Source organism: Fonticula alba (assembly GCF_000388065.1).
Source record: "Fonticula alba strain ATCC 38817 unplaced genomic scaffold supercont2.4, whole genome shotgun sequence".
NCBI lineage: Eukaryota > Rotosphaerida > Fonticulaceae > Fonticula > Fonticula alba.
In genome coordinates this window covers 124,086-139,861 of record NW_009242974.1, presented here as the reverse complement: position 1 = coordinate 139,861, position 15,776 = coordinate 124,086, and the positions used below count along the sequence as shown (strand labels likewise).

Genomic DNA, 15,776 nt, shown 5'->3' with positions numbered 1-15,776 from the left:
GGGGGGGGGGGCGTGGATACACCTGCACCCACATGTGCACACGTACAAAAGCAATTGCCCAAGCAGCGCCTCGGCGTATGTGAGCCACTTCGGGGCGAAGCCACTGTCGACAGCACTCCGGCAGGTGTCGGCCCCGTCGGCCCGGAGGAGATGGGCAATGCGCGGGAGGTCCGACCGAAAGACCAAATCCGTGCGCAGGGGCCGGGGTGCGGCCTTCGGGTCGTCGCCGGAGGCACCGGCGCCAGGGGGGCCGGCGGCCTGAACGATGACATTCAGGGCGGCCGACGAGTCACCCGGGCGATTGAGGCGCTTGGCGCAGGTGGCCAGCAGGTAGAGCGCCTCCGGTGAGCTGAGGCGACAGGGGATCCGGTGTGTGTGTGTGTGTGGGGGGGAGGGGAGTGGGAAAGGGATTAGCATGTGGGGGTTTGCGCGCGGATGTGCTCATCTGTCTATGGGCGGGGGGGGGGGGACGGAGGCGCGTACTCAGCACCGACGCAAAGGAGGAAGAAGGCCCGACTGAGCTGACCATCGGCCAGAGCGGCGCGCGCCAAGACAACCCGGGCGGCGGAGGCGATGATGGCCGGGCAGAAGCAGGCCCGCCCGGCGGCAGCGGCCGGGCAGCTGGTGGCGCCTGGCACCGAGGTCTTGCCAGTGACCCGGGCATTGCCGGCCAGTGGCCCGGCCAGTGGTCCAGCGGCGCCAGCCGCCCCGGCGTCGGTAGCCAGAGCCAGGGCGGTCTCCGCCAGGAGGGTGGCATCGGCCGACAGGAGCGCGTCATCCAGCAGGCGCCGGGCGTTGGAGACAAAGCCGCTGGCGGCCGCGAGTGGGCAGAAGTGCTCCTGCGGCTCGGCCGCTGGGTGTTCCAGCGGCGCGCTGGGCAGGATCATCGTCGGTCGGAGGGGCGTCTGTGAGGGGCGGGGGAGGACGGATGCGGCAGAGGGGAGGAAGGGCAGAGAGGAGGAGGAGGAGGGGAAGGGGGGGGGGGGGGGGGGACCGGCGGATGCCTGGCTCTGGCTGCTGGGGATGCGGGCCGGGGGCCGAGGGGGCGTCGGAAAAGGGCCGCCCCTCCCCCCTCCCGGCGGGGAGTCGCGCGGGAGCACCCCCGCCCGCCGGAGCTAGCCCTTGCTTCCGCCCGATCTCGGCCACTGATGCGCACCCGGGAGGGAAGCTGGCCCCCCCACCCCCCCGCTCCGCGGCAACAGCCACATCGATGGCAGGACGGGGTGGCCCGGGGGGGAGTGGGCTACCGGGGGAGAGCCCCGGGGGCGATTATTGCATTGTTATTTCGCCCGATGCCCTCGGAGGGTGCTGGGGCCGTGAAGGGGCCGGTGTGCCTCTGACCATCTCCCCCGTCCGGCAGCCCCCCCCCCCCCGCCCCCCGCCGCCGGGAGCGGGGTGGCTCCTGGCCAGGGGGCCCGGCGGGTGGATTCAAAAAACAACCGTTTTCACCGTTCGGTTGGCAGTCCCGGGGCCCGCGGCCGCCCGCGCGTGCGCTCTCTCGGGGGCGGGGACGCGACTGGCCGCATGCGTGCGCTGTGCGTGCGCCGCCCCCCCCCCCCCCGTCCCCGTCCTCGGCCTCACTGGGCGGCTCGGGCGCCCAGCACCCAGGACCGAGCCCCAGCGGGGATTATTCACGGGCTGGCAGTGCCGGGTGCCCGGTCCCGGGGCGGCCGTCGCTGCTTGGGGAAAGCCCGTCCGGGCGGCCGGCTCTCCTCGCCCGACCAGGCGCGCCAGCAGCACGCAAGCCGGCGCGGCCGCGGCCGCGGCAAGGCTCCCCGCCATTTTTCACGCTCCAGCGCCCCGCGCCGGCACGACCATGGACAAAGGCAAGAAGCAAAGAAAGGGCGGGGGGGAAAAGAAAAGCAAAAAAAAAAAACAACAAGGAACACATGCACAAAGACCGGGGAGACTGTTGTGGGACAGGTGAGTGTATATTGGACACAGGGGGGAAGGAAGACACACGGACTCATGTGCAGGCCCGCCCCTTTTTTGCCCCCTCCGCGCGCCTTTGTCTGCGAGACAGCGCAGAGGGCCCCGCCGCCGGTTCAGGGGGCGGGGGCTTCGAGCCAGCCACACAGGCCCGACGCCGGCGGGCCCTCACGTCAGGCAGGACCGGGCGACGGTCTCGAACAGACGCTGGATCTCCGGGGCACAGGTGGTGAAGGGCTTGTTCCAGAAGTCGTAGCGGGAGTTCTTGATCAGATCGATGAAGGTGATGAGCAGGCCCCACGGGTGAGGCCGGTTGACGATCAGGCGCTCCAGCAGCACGCGAGTGATCTGCTCCTGGATAAGCTCATTGGACTTGAGGAAGAGGTAGAGCAGAACACCGCTGAAGTACTGGGTGTGGCGGTTGGGATAGCGCAGCTGGTTGGCGATGGCATTGACGAAGTGGAAGCGTCCCTCCGGGTCCAGGTCGGCCATGAGCCGGGTGAAGATGTCCATGGCCGGGGAGTCCGCCGCCGAGGGGAGGGGCCCCATCATCATGAGCGATGAGGCGGCGGCGGCGGCAGCGGCAGCGGCCGCCGCGGTGGCGCCAGGCGCCTCGGACCCCGACTCGGCCACCGTGGCCGACGTGTGGTCTCCCGCGCCCGAGCCGGCGGCGCCATGCGACCGGGGCGCGATCGAGGTGACCGTGGCCCCGGCGGCGCTCGACGAACCGGACAGAGGACCGAGGTTGGGGGACGTGCCGACCAATGCCGAGGTCGAGGCGGCGGCCGCCGCGGCCGACAGCGAGGCACTGGCCGGCGCCGAGCCGAGCAATGGCGAGCCGGAGGGCGAAATGGGCGCCGATGACAGCAAAGCCATGAGGGAGCCGGCGCCAGCGGCCGAGGCACTGGACGAGCTGAGTGCGGCGGCGGCGGCCGCGGCCGCCGACGGCATCAGCTGCGCCATGTGGTACGCGGTCGAGTGGATGCCGATATACAGAACCAGGGCATTGATGAGCGGATCGTTGTACTTGGGCGGGAGGGTGGTGCCATCGGTCAGCTGCTGCGGCTGCTGCTCACTGTCGGCCGTGTGGACCAGGCGCGCCAGCTGGCGCAGCGGGTCGCCGGTGGCGTCGCGCGTGCGCAGATAGGCATTGACAATGTCAAGGAGGGCCACCCCGGCCGGGGACTTCTCGAAGATCCGGACGAAGGAGGCCGGCACGCGCGGGGGGATGTGCACATCCGGCAGGGAGTCCACCTGCACCTCGGAGGTGAAGGGATCCGGCAGGCGCATGTGCCGGGGGAAGGACGAGAGGATGAGATTGCGCAGCTGGACACACCCATGCGGGACCACGGCCACCAGCGACACATGGTAGTCGCACAGGAACTCCGGCAGGTCGCGCAGGAGGACCAGCAGGATGCGCAGCGTGGCCCGGTACAGGTTCTTGAGGCTCGGGGGCAGGGGGCGCGAGGCGCGCATCCGATGGCCGAGGAACTCAAGATGCGCAACGAGGAGCTTCTTGAAGGCCGGCCAGCCCCGGCGGGGCTGCTGCGAGGGAACCAGCATGGCCGGCTTGCTGGAGGAGGCCGGCACAATGGACGGCGCCCCGAGCAGCAGGAGCTTCGGCATGAAGAGCCGATGCGCCATCAGGTCCACCCATTGGAAGGCAAAGAGCGGGAATTGCGACGGGCGCAGGGCGTCCAGGGCACTGGCGAAGGCCAGCAGCAATTGCGACATCAGCTCCGACGTGGCCGGCGCCAGGTGGCCGAGATCGCCCCCGGCCAGCGAGTCGGTCTCCGTGGCCGGGGCCACCGGGGCCGCATCGGCCGCCGCCGCCGCCGCCGGCCCGCCGGCCGAGGAGTAGGAGGCAGTCGGGTGGGACTCCGAGTACTCGAGCGCCGCGGCCGCAATCGAGGCAATGGTCGGCAGGGCGGCCGCCGGATCGGAGGAAGGGCGGGAGGCGGACGCGGGGCCGGCCGCCGTCGGGGGGGCGGCACTGCTGCGCGGGGCCAGGGTGGCCCCGGCGGTCGGGGCCCCGGCCGGCTGGTCGCCGGTGGCGCGCGACAACAGCAGAATGGCATCCGATGACAGGAGCTCATAGTAGAGGTTGGAGAAGACGTGCAGATAGACCGCCTGGGGCAGGGCCAGGAAGAGCTGCTGCTGGACGGCCGACATGTGCAGGACAATGGCCGCCAGCACCCGGCGAACAAAGAGCACACGCTCGGCATCGGTGGCCATGAGCCGCACGCGCAGGGCCACCAGCCGGGTGAACATGTCCACCAGGGTGAAGGCCGGGTGCCGGGGGCCCGGGGCCCCGGCCAGCCCGGTGCCCGAATAGAGAGCCGGCGAGAGCTGCTGCGTGACCAGGAACTCGCCGATGCACAGGTCCAGGAAGAACATGACAAAGCAGAGGGTGGCATCGGCGGTGGACAGGCTGCGCGTGGTGTTGATCGACCGGGCGAAGGCCAAGTGCGAGGACTCCCCGTAGCTGGGGCTCAGGAAGATCAGCCGCCAGGCCGTGATCAGATGGCGGACCTCCTGGGCCACGGAGGCCAGGCGGTCGGTGGCCGTGGCCAGGGCGGCGGCCTCCTCGCCGGGGCCGGCCGCCACCGCCGGAGGCAGGCTGATCAGCGTGGCGCTGTGGCTGTTGCTGGTCAGCACAAAGAGCGAGAAGATGGGGACCATGGTGAAGAAGGCGGTGTGCAGGCCGCGGGCCATGGCCGAGGCGGCCGCCGGCGAGGCGCTAAATTGCAAGGCCGCATGCAGCTGGCGGATCAGCGACTCGCTGATCGGGCCGAAGTGGCTGCGAGCCACGCTCTTGCTCAGCATGTCCAGCTCCCCGAGGGTCTCGCGGTCCAGCAGGGCATCGGCATCGCCGAAGCCGCGGATGTACACCCCGATCAGGGTGCCGAGGAAGAGATTGGCCATGGAGGGCTCGGGCGCGCTGCCGGCATTGGCACCGGCGGCCGTGGCCGCCGCCTGTCCATGGGCCACGTGCGTCAGGGACTCCAGCACGAAGGTCAGGCTCAGGACCTCGGCCCGGATGAGCACCGTCAGGGCCAGGACATTGGCCCGGCCGCTGAAGATCAGCTCCTGGATGTACTTCTGCAGCCAGTAGGCCTGGTTGGTGCCCTGGTGGCAGAAGCGCAGGAGGAAGAGCGCGCAGAAGGCCGCCATGGCCAGGGCCGGGGAGGAGCCGCCGGTCGACTCGGCCAGCTCCTCGCCCGGGGTGCTCCCGCTCCCCGGCAGATGGATGTCCGAGGACAGGGTGAACAGAGCATCCAGCGCCAGCCGGGCCAGCTGCCACTCGAAGGCACCACAGCGGGCGATCATGTTGTTGACTGTGAAGATAGGTGGCGAGAGAGAGGGAGAGAGAGAGAGAGAGAGAGAGGGAGGGAGGGAGGGAGGGAGGGAGGGAGAGGGAGGGAGAGGGAGGGAGAGGGAGGGAGACATGCGGACGGAAGAGTGGTCAGTAAGTGCAAACCAGCGGGATGCCACGGGGGAGCCCCCTCGGAGGAGGAGGAGAAGGAGGAAGTGGGGGGGGGGGAGAGAAAATGGCGTACCAAGCGCAACCAGCGGGTGCGTCGGGTCCTCCTTGATGTGCTTCAGCGGGAACACCGGCCCGGAAATGGTGCCCACATCGGCGATAAACTGCTGGAAGACATTGGTGATGAGGATCTCCGGCGTGATGGCAGGGCCGCCGGCGCGGGGATCGGCCGCCGGCGGCGCCACCACCCCGGCGGTGGCCGGGCCGGAAGCAGGCAGCTGCTTGTATGGCCCGGCAGCACCGGCGCCCGGGGCCTGGGGGGGATGGGCGCCCGAGGCATCGGCGGCCGGGGCCACCGCCTCGGCCACCGGGGGCACGTCGGAGGCCGGGCCCACGGCCGGGGCCAAGCGCGCACCATGCTCATGCAGCTGGAGCGGCATCTCCGAAAAGTCCGAATACACCTTGAGGTAGGGGCCGGCGGCCGAAAGCTCCACCGACCCGGGCAACAGCGACCGGGGAATGTGATCGGAGTAGTGGTTGGCCGCCTTGAGGGCGTCCAGATCGAAGGGAACCTTGCCATCGGGCGGGCTGCCGGCCGCATTGAGCGAGCACTGGCGCCGGCGCTGGAGCAGCTCCAGCAGGACACGGTCCACCTGGTTGGAGCTGAACTGCGTGATGTAGTAGGCCACCTGCTCGACGGTCGTGTCGCTGGTGGCATACTGCGTCAGGAGGCGGATTTGCTTCGGGGTCAGGTGCGCGGCCCCGGCATGGGCCTCGCCCTGGTAGGCGGCGATCTTGGTGTTCAAGTGGGTGGTGATCAGCCGGCGGAGGGTCTCCTTGCTGGCCACGATCAGCGAAGCAGCCAGAGCCCGGCCCATGGCCAGGGCGCTGGAGTGGATGGACCGGTCGTCGGTCTCGGCGGCGAAGTCCTTGGAGACCAGCATCTCGGCGCTGATGCATGCGACATTGCTCAGCTGGCGCATGTTCTTCTCGATGAAGTCGGCCGCAGCACTGCGAGGGGCGGGGGGGGGGGAGAGAGAGAGAGAGAGAGAGAGAGAGGAAGACACGGCGCGAGCCGAGACAGGGGGAGGGGGGAAGACAGGCGGAGAAGCAGGATGTGAGCGACAGTCGATGGCGAAGAGAGAGAGTGGGGGAAAGGAAAGCGGCCACGCATGACAAGAAAAAAAGAAGAAGAAGAAGAAGAAGAAGCGGGGATGGCAGTCGACCTAAAGGGCCAGGCACGCACTCGTCAATCGCCTCCGAGACAATGGCACGGAAGTGCTCGCGCGTCTGCATGAGCTCCTGGGCCTGGGTGATCTCGATGCCCGGATCGACGGCCGACCCGTCGGAGAGGGCACGACGCCCGGCCGCCGAGTCGTCGGCGCCACCCCCCTCAAGCAGGCCAGCCGCCGGGTCGGCCAGGCCGCCATCGGTCGAGGGGTGCTGCCCGCCGGGGCCATGATGCCCGGCGGCGGCTCCCTGGTGCTGCAGGGACTGCTGGCCGCCAGGATGCGACGGATGCTGGCCGGCGCCCGAGGCCGATGCCCCGGCAGGGCCGGCCTCCTCGCTCGAGGGGGGAGCCGTGGCACCTCGGCCCGGGGTGGACAGGGCCGCCGCCACGAGGGCCGCCGCGTCGACGGCGGCCGCGGTGGCGGCATCGGCCACAATGACGCTGGCCTCGTTGAGATCGCGCGATTGGCCAAGAGCACGGCGCGGGGCATGGCGCCCGCCGGTCCGGCTGCCGAGGCCGCCAGACAGGAAGTCCTGGGAGCTGAGGATGTTGGAGGGGGTGATCGACCGCTGGTCCAGCTCCTTGAAGAGGACCTCAATCTCGAAGGAGATATTCATGCGGAGGTCCTTCTCCAGGAGAATCTCCCCGAGCAAGCGCAGGATGGCCATGGTCCAGGGGCTGCTCGGGCGGAAGGCCTACGGGCCCAGGGGAGGAGGCAAGGCGACGGGGTGCGGGAGGGGGGGGGGAAGGGGCAGGGGAAGGAAGCGGAGGGGAGAAAGCCGAACCGTCAGCGCCAGGGGGAGGCGAGGAAAAGAGGCAGGTGGGCCTCGACAAACAAGGAAGCAGGCACAATGGCACGTACCAGCGAGTCCTTCGAGAAGGCCAGGGTCTTGCAAACGAAGGGCATGGCCAGGTGCAGGCGCTTGTCGCGGATGGCATCCAGCAGGACATCCTTGATGACCAGGTGCTTGTGCAGGATCGGCCGGTTCCGGCCGATGGTGATGCGCCCGAGCCAGGACCCGAGCTTGGAGAGCCCAGTCCGCACCGAGGAGGACGTCGTGGACGAGGAGTCGCCATCGGCCAGCAGCGCGCGAATGGTGCTGTATGTCACAAGGAGCAGGGTCTGATCGATGGCCTCCACGCCCATGGCCTCGATCAGGGCCAGGAACACGGGGTGGAAGTTGGGCTCCTTGATGATGCGGGTCTCCATCAGGTGGTTGCAGAACCACAGGTAGTAGGTGTCCGGCCGGGCAGCCAGCAGGTCGGCCCCGGCATGCTTGTCCGGGAAGTCCCCGCCAGCCAGGGCGGCCGCCTGGAGCCCCCGATGCAGCAGGTCCAGGGTGTCGTGGGCCGAGGAGGCGGTATTGGAAGCGGTGATGTTGTTGAGGATGAAGTCGATCCGCTCGCGCACCGGCTCCGGCGGAACATGGTAGGGCATGCCGCCGGGGCCGGCTCCGGCATCGAGCCCGGCCGAGGCGGTGGCCCCATGCTCGGCGGCAGCCGGGGCCGAGGAGGAGGAGGAAGAAGCGGAAGACGACCCGGAGGGGGACTTCACCTCGGCATCCTTGGCGCCACTGCCCGAGGCCTGGGCCTGCTGGGCCTGGAGGTGGTGCAGCTGCTGCTGGGCCTGGGCGTGCTGCTGCTGCTGCTGCTGGGCCTGCAGCTGAAGCTGGTGCTCGTGATACTGGGCCTGCTGCTGATACTGGGCGGCGTGCTGCTGCTGGTGGATGAGGTGGCGCTGGGCCTGGGCCTGGTGGTGGGTGTGCATGTGCTGGGCCGCCTGCTGCTGCTGCTGCTGCTGCTGCTGCTGGGCCGCCTGCTGCATGTGAAGGTGCATATGAGTCAGGGGGGCCCCCGCGGCCGGGGGCTGCTGCTGCTGGTGGTGGTGGAAGTGCTGCATATGCGGGTGGCCGGCGGCCGCGGCCGCGGCCGCTGCTGCGGCCTGCTGCTGCTGCAGCAGCTGCTGGTGATGTTGCTGCTGCTGCTGCTGCTGCTGCTGCGCCTGCAGCATCTGATGGTGGGTGGTGTGCTGCTGGAGCTGCTGCCGCTGGAGAGCCACACGCTGGCGCTCATCATCGGAGTCCGGCACATCGGAGTCCGGGGATTCCGGCTCGCCATCCGACCGCTCGTCGGAGGCATCGCCCCCGGCACCCCCGGCCCCGGGAGGCAGCGCCCCCACCCCGGCCAGGACGTCCCCCTCAAAGTGCCGGCTGATCACCCGATGGAGGAGGGCGCTCAACTTGCGCGGGCACTCCTGCCGCAGGGACTCGAATTGGTACAGCTCGCGGCAGTACTCCGGGTAGTGCTCGAGAATGGGCATAAACTCCAGCAGGGCCAGCAGGCCGAAGCGGAAGCGGCGCTGCAGCGGCTTGAAGGAGAAGGAAGCCTTGACATAGGTCATGGACATGGCGAAGGACTCCTTGGGAACCAGCTGGTGCAGGATCAGCTGGCCGAAAAGCCGGCCAAAGAGGATCAGCTCATTGTTTGGGCAGATGGCAATGTGCTCCGTGTCGTCGATGGCACACTGGACAATGGTCTCCGCATACTTGACCTTGTCCGGCTGCTGGGAGTCACGCAGCTGGCGCAGCTCATCGATCAGCACCAGGAGGGTCACCTTGCCGTTGTAGAACTGCCGCAAACGGTCGATCGCCTGGCGGACCAGGTCATTGGCCGGGGCAAAGCGCGAGAAGAAGTGCGGCTGGATCGGCTGCAGGTGGAGATTCGCCGCCCCGGCGGCCGGGAACTTGGCCACAATGGCCCCGGAGGGGGTCGGGTGCGCCAGCTGCGGGTAGATCTGGCAGCAGCGCTTGTGCAAGTCGATGACCTGGTTCTGCAATTGAACCGGCAGGCTGACCGACTCGGGCAGTGGGGGGTTCAGGCTGTGAGGGGCAACCGTGGGGGACCCACTGGCGGATGCGGCCCCGGCGGCCGGGCCGCCACCGGCCAGCACCTCCCGGAAGGCATCAGTGCTGGACAGCAAAACGAAGAACAGCTGCGACAGGAGAACCACCGAAAGGGTGGGAGACTTCAGCTCCACCAGCGACCAGCGGGCCTGGATGTACTCGAAGATGGCCGTCAGGAAGATCTCCCCATAGTGGCCAACCTGCACCGAGAGCCAGGAAGAAAGGGACCCATCCCCCTCGGGGAGGGCCCAATTGTTGGAAGAGGCCGCGATCGCCAGGTCCAGGATGAACCCCAGGGTGACCGTGTGGATGGAGCGCAGCCGGACAAAGGGCGGGAGCTCATGGGCCCGGGTGTCCGGGCCGCCATCGCCGGCCATGGCCGCGGCGCCGGGCCCGCCGGCCGGGGTGGATGAACCGCCGGCGGAGGCACCGGCGCTGGGCGCGCTGCCATCCGTCCCGGGGGCGGCCGGGCCGGCCCCGGCATCGGGCCCCTCCTGTGGCCGATCGGTGGGGCTGGCCACCGCCGGGCGGAGGATCTGCGCCGGGTCGCCCTGGAGAATGTGCCCAAAGAAGAGGGTCATCAGGATCTCCACATACTCCGGCGACTGGCGGTGCAGCAAAACCAGCAGCGACACCATAGCCTCCGGGTTCAGGTGCCAGATGGCACGCAGGAGATACGACGCGAAGGGGCCCACCCCGGGGAAGTAGGGGAGGCTGTCATGCGGCAGATTGATGGCCATAAAGAGCAGGGCATTGACCATCTGCGAGAAGAGATCCGGGACGATCTTGTTGGCGAGGAACATCTCCTTGAACTGCGACGGGGGGGGGGGGGGGGGGGGGGGGGGGGGGGGGGAGGGGAGAGAGCCGGAGACAGAGGCAGAGGAGCAAGGAGATGGAGTCAGCGAGAAGGCCACCCCGGGGGCGAGCGAGCGAGCGGGAGAGAGCAGCCGAAGAAAAAAGGAGTGGCGGAGACACCGGGCGCACATTCAGAGAGGCGATGCTCAGCAGCAGCAGCGAGCTCGTGGCATTGAACGCCTCGCCAAGCATCGACCGACAGAGGGAGGACACGGTCTTGTCCTTCAACTGATCCAAGGCCAGGAACAGGTGGAGGATTTCCCGATAGCTGTAGGCAGCCTGGAAGGCGCGGGCAAGCTCCGGCGAGGCGACCTTGCCAACGGACACCGAGGCCGATGCGGTCACGGTCTTCAGCGAGTCGACAACCGACGGGGGCATGATGCTCTTGCCGGAGGCGTCCAGGAAGACCGAGTGCAAGCCGTGCGCCGGGTCCAGGAACACATGCGACCCAAAGCCGATCAAGGTCGACAGGAGCTGCAGCTGAGGCAGCGGATTGACCCAGGGCACGGCGGCAGCCGCGGTGGCCGGAGCCTCGTCGGAGCCGGAGCCGGAGCCGGAGCCGGAGCCAGGGGGCCCGGCGGCGGCCGCGGCGGCCGCGGCGGCGTTCGAAGCGGTGGCGGGGGCAGCGGCGGTGGTGGCGGCGGCCGGGGTGAAGCGCAGATTCGCACGCGGCATCAGGACAAAGCGGATCAGCGAGTACTGCGGGAAGCCCAGGGCAACGGTGGCCTCGAAGAGCAGATCCGCCGTCAGGATCGATGGGGTGTACTCCGGGGGGAAGAGGTCCGGCCGGTCAAGCGACCGGAGGATGACCTCCGGGCTCAGGGTCGGGATCTTGGCCAGCGGGCATGGGTCAGCTAAACATCGGGCCGGTGGCCTTTTGACCAGGGGGGGGGGGGAGAAGGAAGAAGGAGAATGGGGAAGGGAACGGGGCCAGGAGAGGGGAGCAAGAAAACCCGCGGAACACACCAGCTGCAGGGCGGCGCGAAGGAAGTTCCCGATGTTCCAGCATCGCCCGGAGGCGCCCGGGCGATCGGCGGACATGGCGCGCAGGAGCCCCCCCGGCACCTCGGAGTCGATGGACCGCGCAACAATCGGCGTGGGCACGGCCTGGCCGGTGGCCGCGGCAACAGCGGCCGCCGTGGCCAGGACCACCGGCGACGAGTCGGTCTCCGGCTTGGAGCCCCCTGCCCCCGGGGCGGCGGGCGCCGAGGTGGCCGCGGCGCTGGCAGCAGCGGCCGGCTGGGAGGGGGCCGCCATGGTGGTGGCGGCGGCCGCGGCCGCGGCATCCGGCTGGATGAGCGCCGGCCAGGAGGTGGCCTGAATGTGGAAGGACCCTGTCCGGGCGGTTTGCACCGTGTGCACCATCATGGTGATGGCGTCCGAGATGTGGGCGTCGGTGATGTAGCGCGAGAGGAGGGCCGGCAGCTCGGCCGCGTCGGGCGGACTGGCCGGGTCCATGTTGGCACAGATGATGACATACGACTGGAGCAGGGCATAGGCGGTGGCCAGGGTGGCCACGCAGGAAGTGCCGAACTCGCTCATGTACAGGGCCAGGGAGGCGCTCCCGGGGGAGGCCCCGCCGCCGAAGAACGAGCTAACAGCAGTGCGATCCGCCCCGGGGGCCGGGGCCGGGGCCGGGGCCGGGTCGAGCTTGCTCGGATGGCTGTACATCGGGGAAATGACCTCGTTGGAGAACTGCGGAAGGTCCTGGGGGAGGGGGGCCGAGGCGGGAGAGCGGAGCAGCGAAATCGACAGGAGCCCGTCAATCGCGTAGATCAGCGGATAGAGGAAGGGCGAGCAGTCGGGCAGGAGATGATGCCGGAGATGGGCGAATAGGATTTGGCTGCTCGTGGTGGGGGCGACAGAGGGAGAGGGAGGGGGGGGGAAGGGAAGGGAAGGACAAAGGTGTTAGCTTGGCTGACGAGGGGAGGGGGGGGGGAGGGAGGAGCAAGCCGGGGCACAGGCAGGGGATCGGCAAGACGGGAAGCCGCACGTCTCGGTGAGGATGAGGCCGTGCACGCGGAAGCTAAGGTGGGCTTGGGCGTGGAGGAACTGGAGGATCTCGTGAACGGCACCCGGGGTGACCGAAGAGACGGGCGTGTGGAAGAAGCGGCCGAGATCCGGGCTCAAGGCGATGGAAGTGGCTGCGGGGTCGTCCTGCTCCGAGGGGAGGGAGGCAGATCGGTCCGAGGGATCGAAGTGGCTGATGACCAGGCCGATGCCGTGGGCCAGGTAGACGCGAACAAGCTCGTGGCCGAGATTAGAGAGAACACGACCGGAATCGATTTGCCGAAGGCCAGGGGATCCCGAAGCAGTGGTGGCGTTGGCGGCCGACGAAGGGGCAACACCGGAGGCAGTGGCACCTGGGGCGGAACCGGCGGCAGATGGATGGGCTCCCGGCTGAGACGGGGGCAGGGCTTGGTTGGCGGAGAAGGCGGCCGACCGGAGGAAGCTTGGTGACCCGGCGAGAACGGTGCCGAGAAGCAAGCACGAGAGGGCGTCACCACGGAAAAGGAGGAACGCGTGCCGGACAAGGGCGAAGACGGGCGACAGTCGGGGGAGACTTGTGGCCGGGAGGCAGGGAGCGGCTGTCGTGACCGATGACGGTGGACTGGAGGAGCCGGTCTTGGAGGGAACGCCGTCGGTGGAGACGGTGCTGGTGGCAGACGATGAAGTGGAGCCGGCTGGGTGGTGGAAGCGCGGCAGCAAGCGAGACTCGAGCAGGCGAAGGACGATGCCGGAGCGGAAGGACTGCGAAAGGAGGATGGAAAGCTCTTGACCGAGAAGCCAACAGAGCGCCAGCTGACGATAGAGAGAGGGATTGGAAGCAAGTGCCTGCTGAAGGCTGCTTGGGATGTCCTTACTGGAGGGCGAGAACCCCGAGGAAAAGAGCAGGTCAAGGGACCCGAAGTCGATCGCGTCAAAGAGGGCGCCCAGGTAGAACTCGAATGCCGCAGTGCCACCGAGGCTGATCAACTGAAGCGCCAGGGGGGCGGGAGTGATTCACGAGAAGGGAAGGTGATCAGCATGGGAGTCTGTGTAAAGGGGAGGGAGAGAGGGAGAGGGGGAGGGAGGGAGGGAGGGAGGGAGGGAGGGAGAGAGAAAAAAAAGAGAGAGAAAGAAAGAGAGAGAAAGAAAGAGAGAGAAAGAAAGAGAGAGAAAGAAAGAGAGAGAAAGAAAGAGAGAGAAAGAAAGAGAGAGAAAGAAAGAATGAGAGAGAGAGAGGGGGGGGACTCAGAATCGCACCCTCTCGAGGGGGGCCTTGACGACGGAAGTGGGGGCCAGGAGGAAGGCCTCCGATTGGCTGGTTGCCGGGGCGGGCGAGCGCGACGGCGAGGCGGACGGAGCCGGCTTGCGGAGCTCGAAGTCAGAGGCAGAGAACAGGTGCTGGACACACCAGGAGATCTGCCGGTGGATGAAGGAGCTCGGCGGACTGAAGGCCACGGGTCGGAAAAAGGAGTCCGAGGAGTAGAAAGTCCCGGGAGGAGGGACAATCGATTTGTTGGCCGAGATGGAGGCAATGTAGTCGGCGATGGTGGCACCGCCGCCGCCAGGAGGGGGAGGGGGGGGAGGCGCCGCGCGAGAGGATGACCCGAGGGGGAAGGGATCGGCCGCGGGAGCGGAGGACGCGTAGGCGCGGCCGGGATGCAAGGACATGACGGGCGAAGGATATCCCTGTGGTATGGGGAGGCGGAGGGAGCAGGGCTAAAGGCGAAGGGGAGTTAGTTTGGGGGGGGGAGGGGGAGGTGGACGCACGCGAGCGCCATGGTGGGGGAGGGAGGATGGGCACATACCGAGAGGAGAGACCACGGGGAGCGGGGGAGGCGAGGAAAGGAGGAAGCAAGACAGCAGGATGGGTGCCACATTCGGCGGGAAGGTTAGGGGAGGGGAAAGGGCGGGAATCAGGGAGGGGGGAGGAGGGGGGCCAAAATAAATGAGACAACATGGAAGGAGGGCGTAATTGCGAGACTCACAGGGATAGCGAGAAGGCTTTGGTGGTGCGAAGCAATGAGGGTGATGTGCGCAGAGGAGGAGAGGGGAGGATGGACCGTACATGCACGGGTCGAGACACGGGACCAACGGGCAGTGGAGGGGAGCGAGGGGGGGAGGGGGAAGAGAACGAGGGAGTGGGGAGGGGAGGGAGGGGTCGAGAAGATGTGCATGGAAGCGCGATGGAGCGAAGGAAGAGCAGGTCACAGGGAGGAGGGAGGGGGGGGGGGAAGGGTTTGACGGTCAGGAAGGAGCAAGGAGGGAGCAAGCGGGCAGAGACAAACGTGAGAGGGAGGGGAGAAGACGGCGCGAGGCGGAGAGGGGAAGAACCAGGGAGAGAAAGAATGCAAGGGGGGAGGAGCCGGCTGATGCGCGGCAGAGCGGCCGAAGGGGGCAAGAAGAGAGGGTGGGCGGGGGGGGGGGGAGTGGCTATGTACGGCAAAGACCGGAGCGAGGAAGGCAGAGAGAGAGAGAGAGAGGAAGGAGAGGGGAGGAGGAGGAAGCAATAAGTCGGACAGTGCTGTTCCGGGGATACGGGACCGCGGGCGAGGAGGGCGGGGGCCGAAAAAAAGGGCCCAGGCCGCGCCGCGATGGCTAGCACAGGCCAGGGGGCCGTTCCCACCCTTGTCCCTCCCCCGCCCCCCCTCCCGCTCTCCTCGGGAGTAGGCCACCCTCTCCTCCGGGAGAAAACGCGTGCAGGCAGGCGCGGGGGCAGAGTCCAACGGAGCAAAAAGAGGGGTTACGCCACCGGCCAAGAGAGACGCCAAGAAACTAGGGGTCCCGGACTTCAGAGGGGGAGGGGGGGTGGTATCCGGGGATTGGGCCGAACTGCGATTGAACGGGTTCGCGCCTGCCCAGGCTCCCCGGCCGGCCTAGTGGCTGTCAAGCACACACGCACGCGCGTGCACGCTCTTGCACATGCGCGCCCCCGGGGAAACCGGCGTCCACGAGCACGCCGCGGCCACTCTCACGCCCAAGACCCAGGAGGCCAGGTCAATGGTTTTCGGTGGGCGGGGGCGCTCTCGTGTGTGTGTGTGTGTGTGTGCGCGCCTGAAATGCCACCTTGCCCCGGCAGGCGCGTCCACCCTCCCCCGCCCCCTCGGCCGGCGCCTTTGCTCGGCTGCTCATCCGCCACCCGGCTGCCAGCTCTGTGGGGGTGGTGTTCGGCCCGGCTCTCGCTGGCGACAAGGGACGGGCGGACAGAGAGGCGGAGAACGTAGGGAGCATGCCCCCCCCCCCCCCCCCCCCCCCCCCCTCCCCCCCCCCCCCCCCCCCCCCCCCGGATGATCAACGGGGGGAGGGCGACGCGGGGGAAGCTCGCCGGGGCGAAGAAAGTAACGACAAGCCTCTCGGACAAGCTTCCAGAAGAACAACCCCCTTTCGG

At 68.5% G+C, this 15,776-nt stretch overlaps 1 protein-coding gene across 1 annotated transcript; it reads right to left on the bottom strand.

Annotated features, from left to right (window-relative positions):
- Positions 1–2,097: 2,097 nt before the first annotated feature.
- Positions 2,098–14,059, bottom strand: H696_02574 (hypothetical protein; the record flags this gene model as incomplete). Its single annotated transcript, XM_009496485.1, has 8 exons — positions 2,098–5,267; positions 5,490–6,424; positions 6,660–7,339; positions 7,507–10,359; positions 10,532–11,233; positions 11,369–12,245; positions 12,396–13,378; positions 13,649–14,059. 8 exons carry the CDS (start codon positions 14,057–14,059, stop codon positions 2,098–2,100), a joined length of 10,611 nt encoding a protein of 3,536 aa, XP_009494760.1.
- Between the last annotated feature and the right edge of the window lie 1,717 nt (positions 14,060–15,776).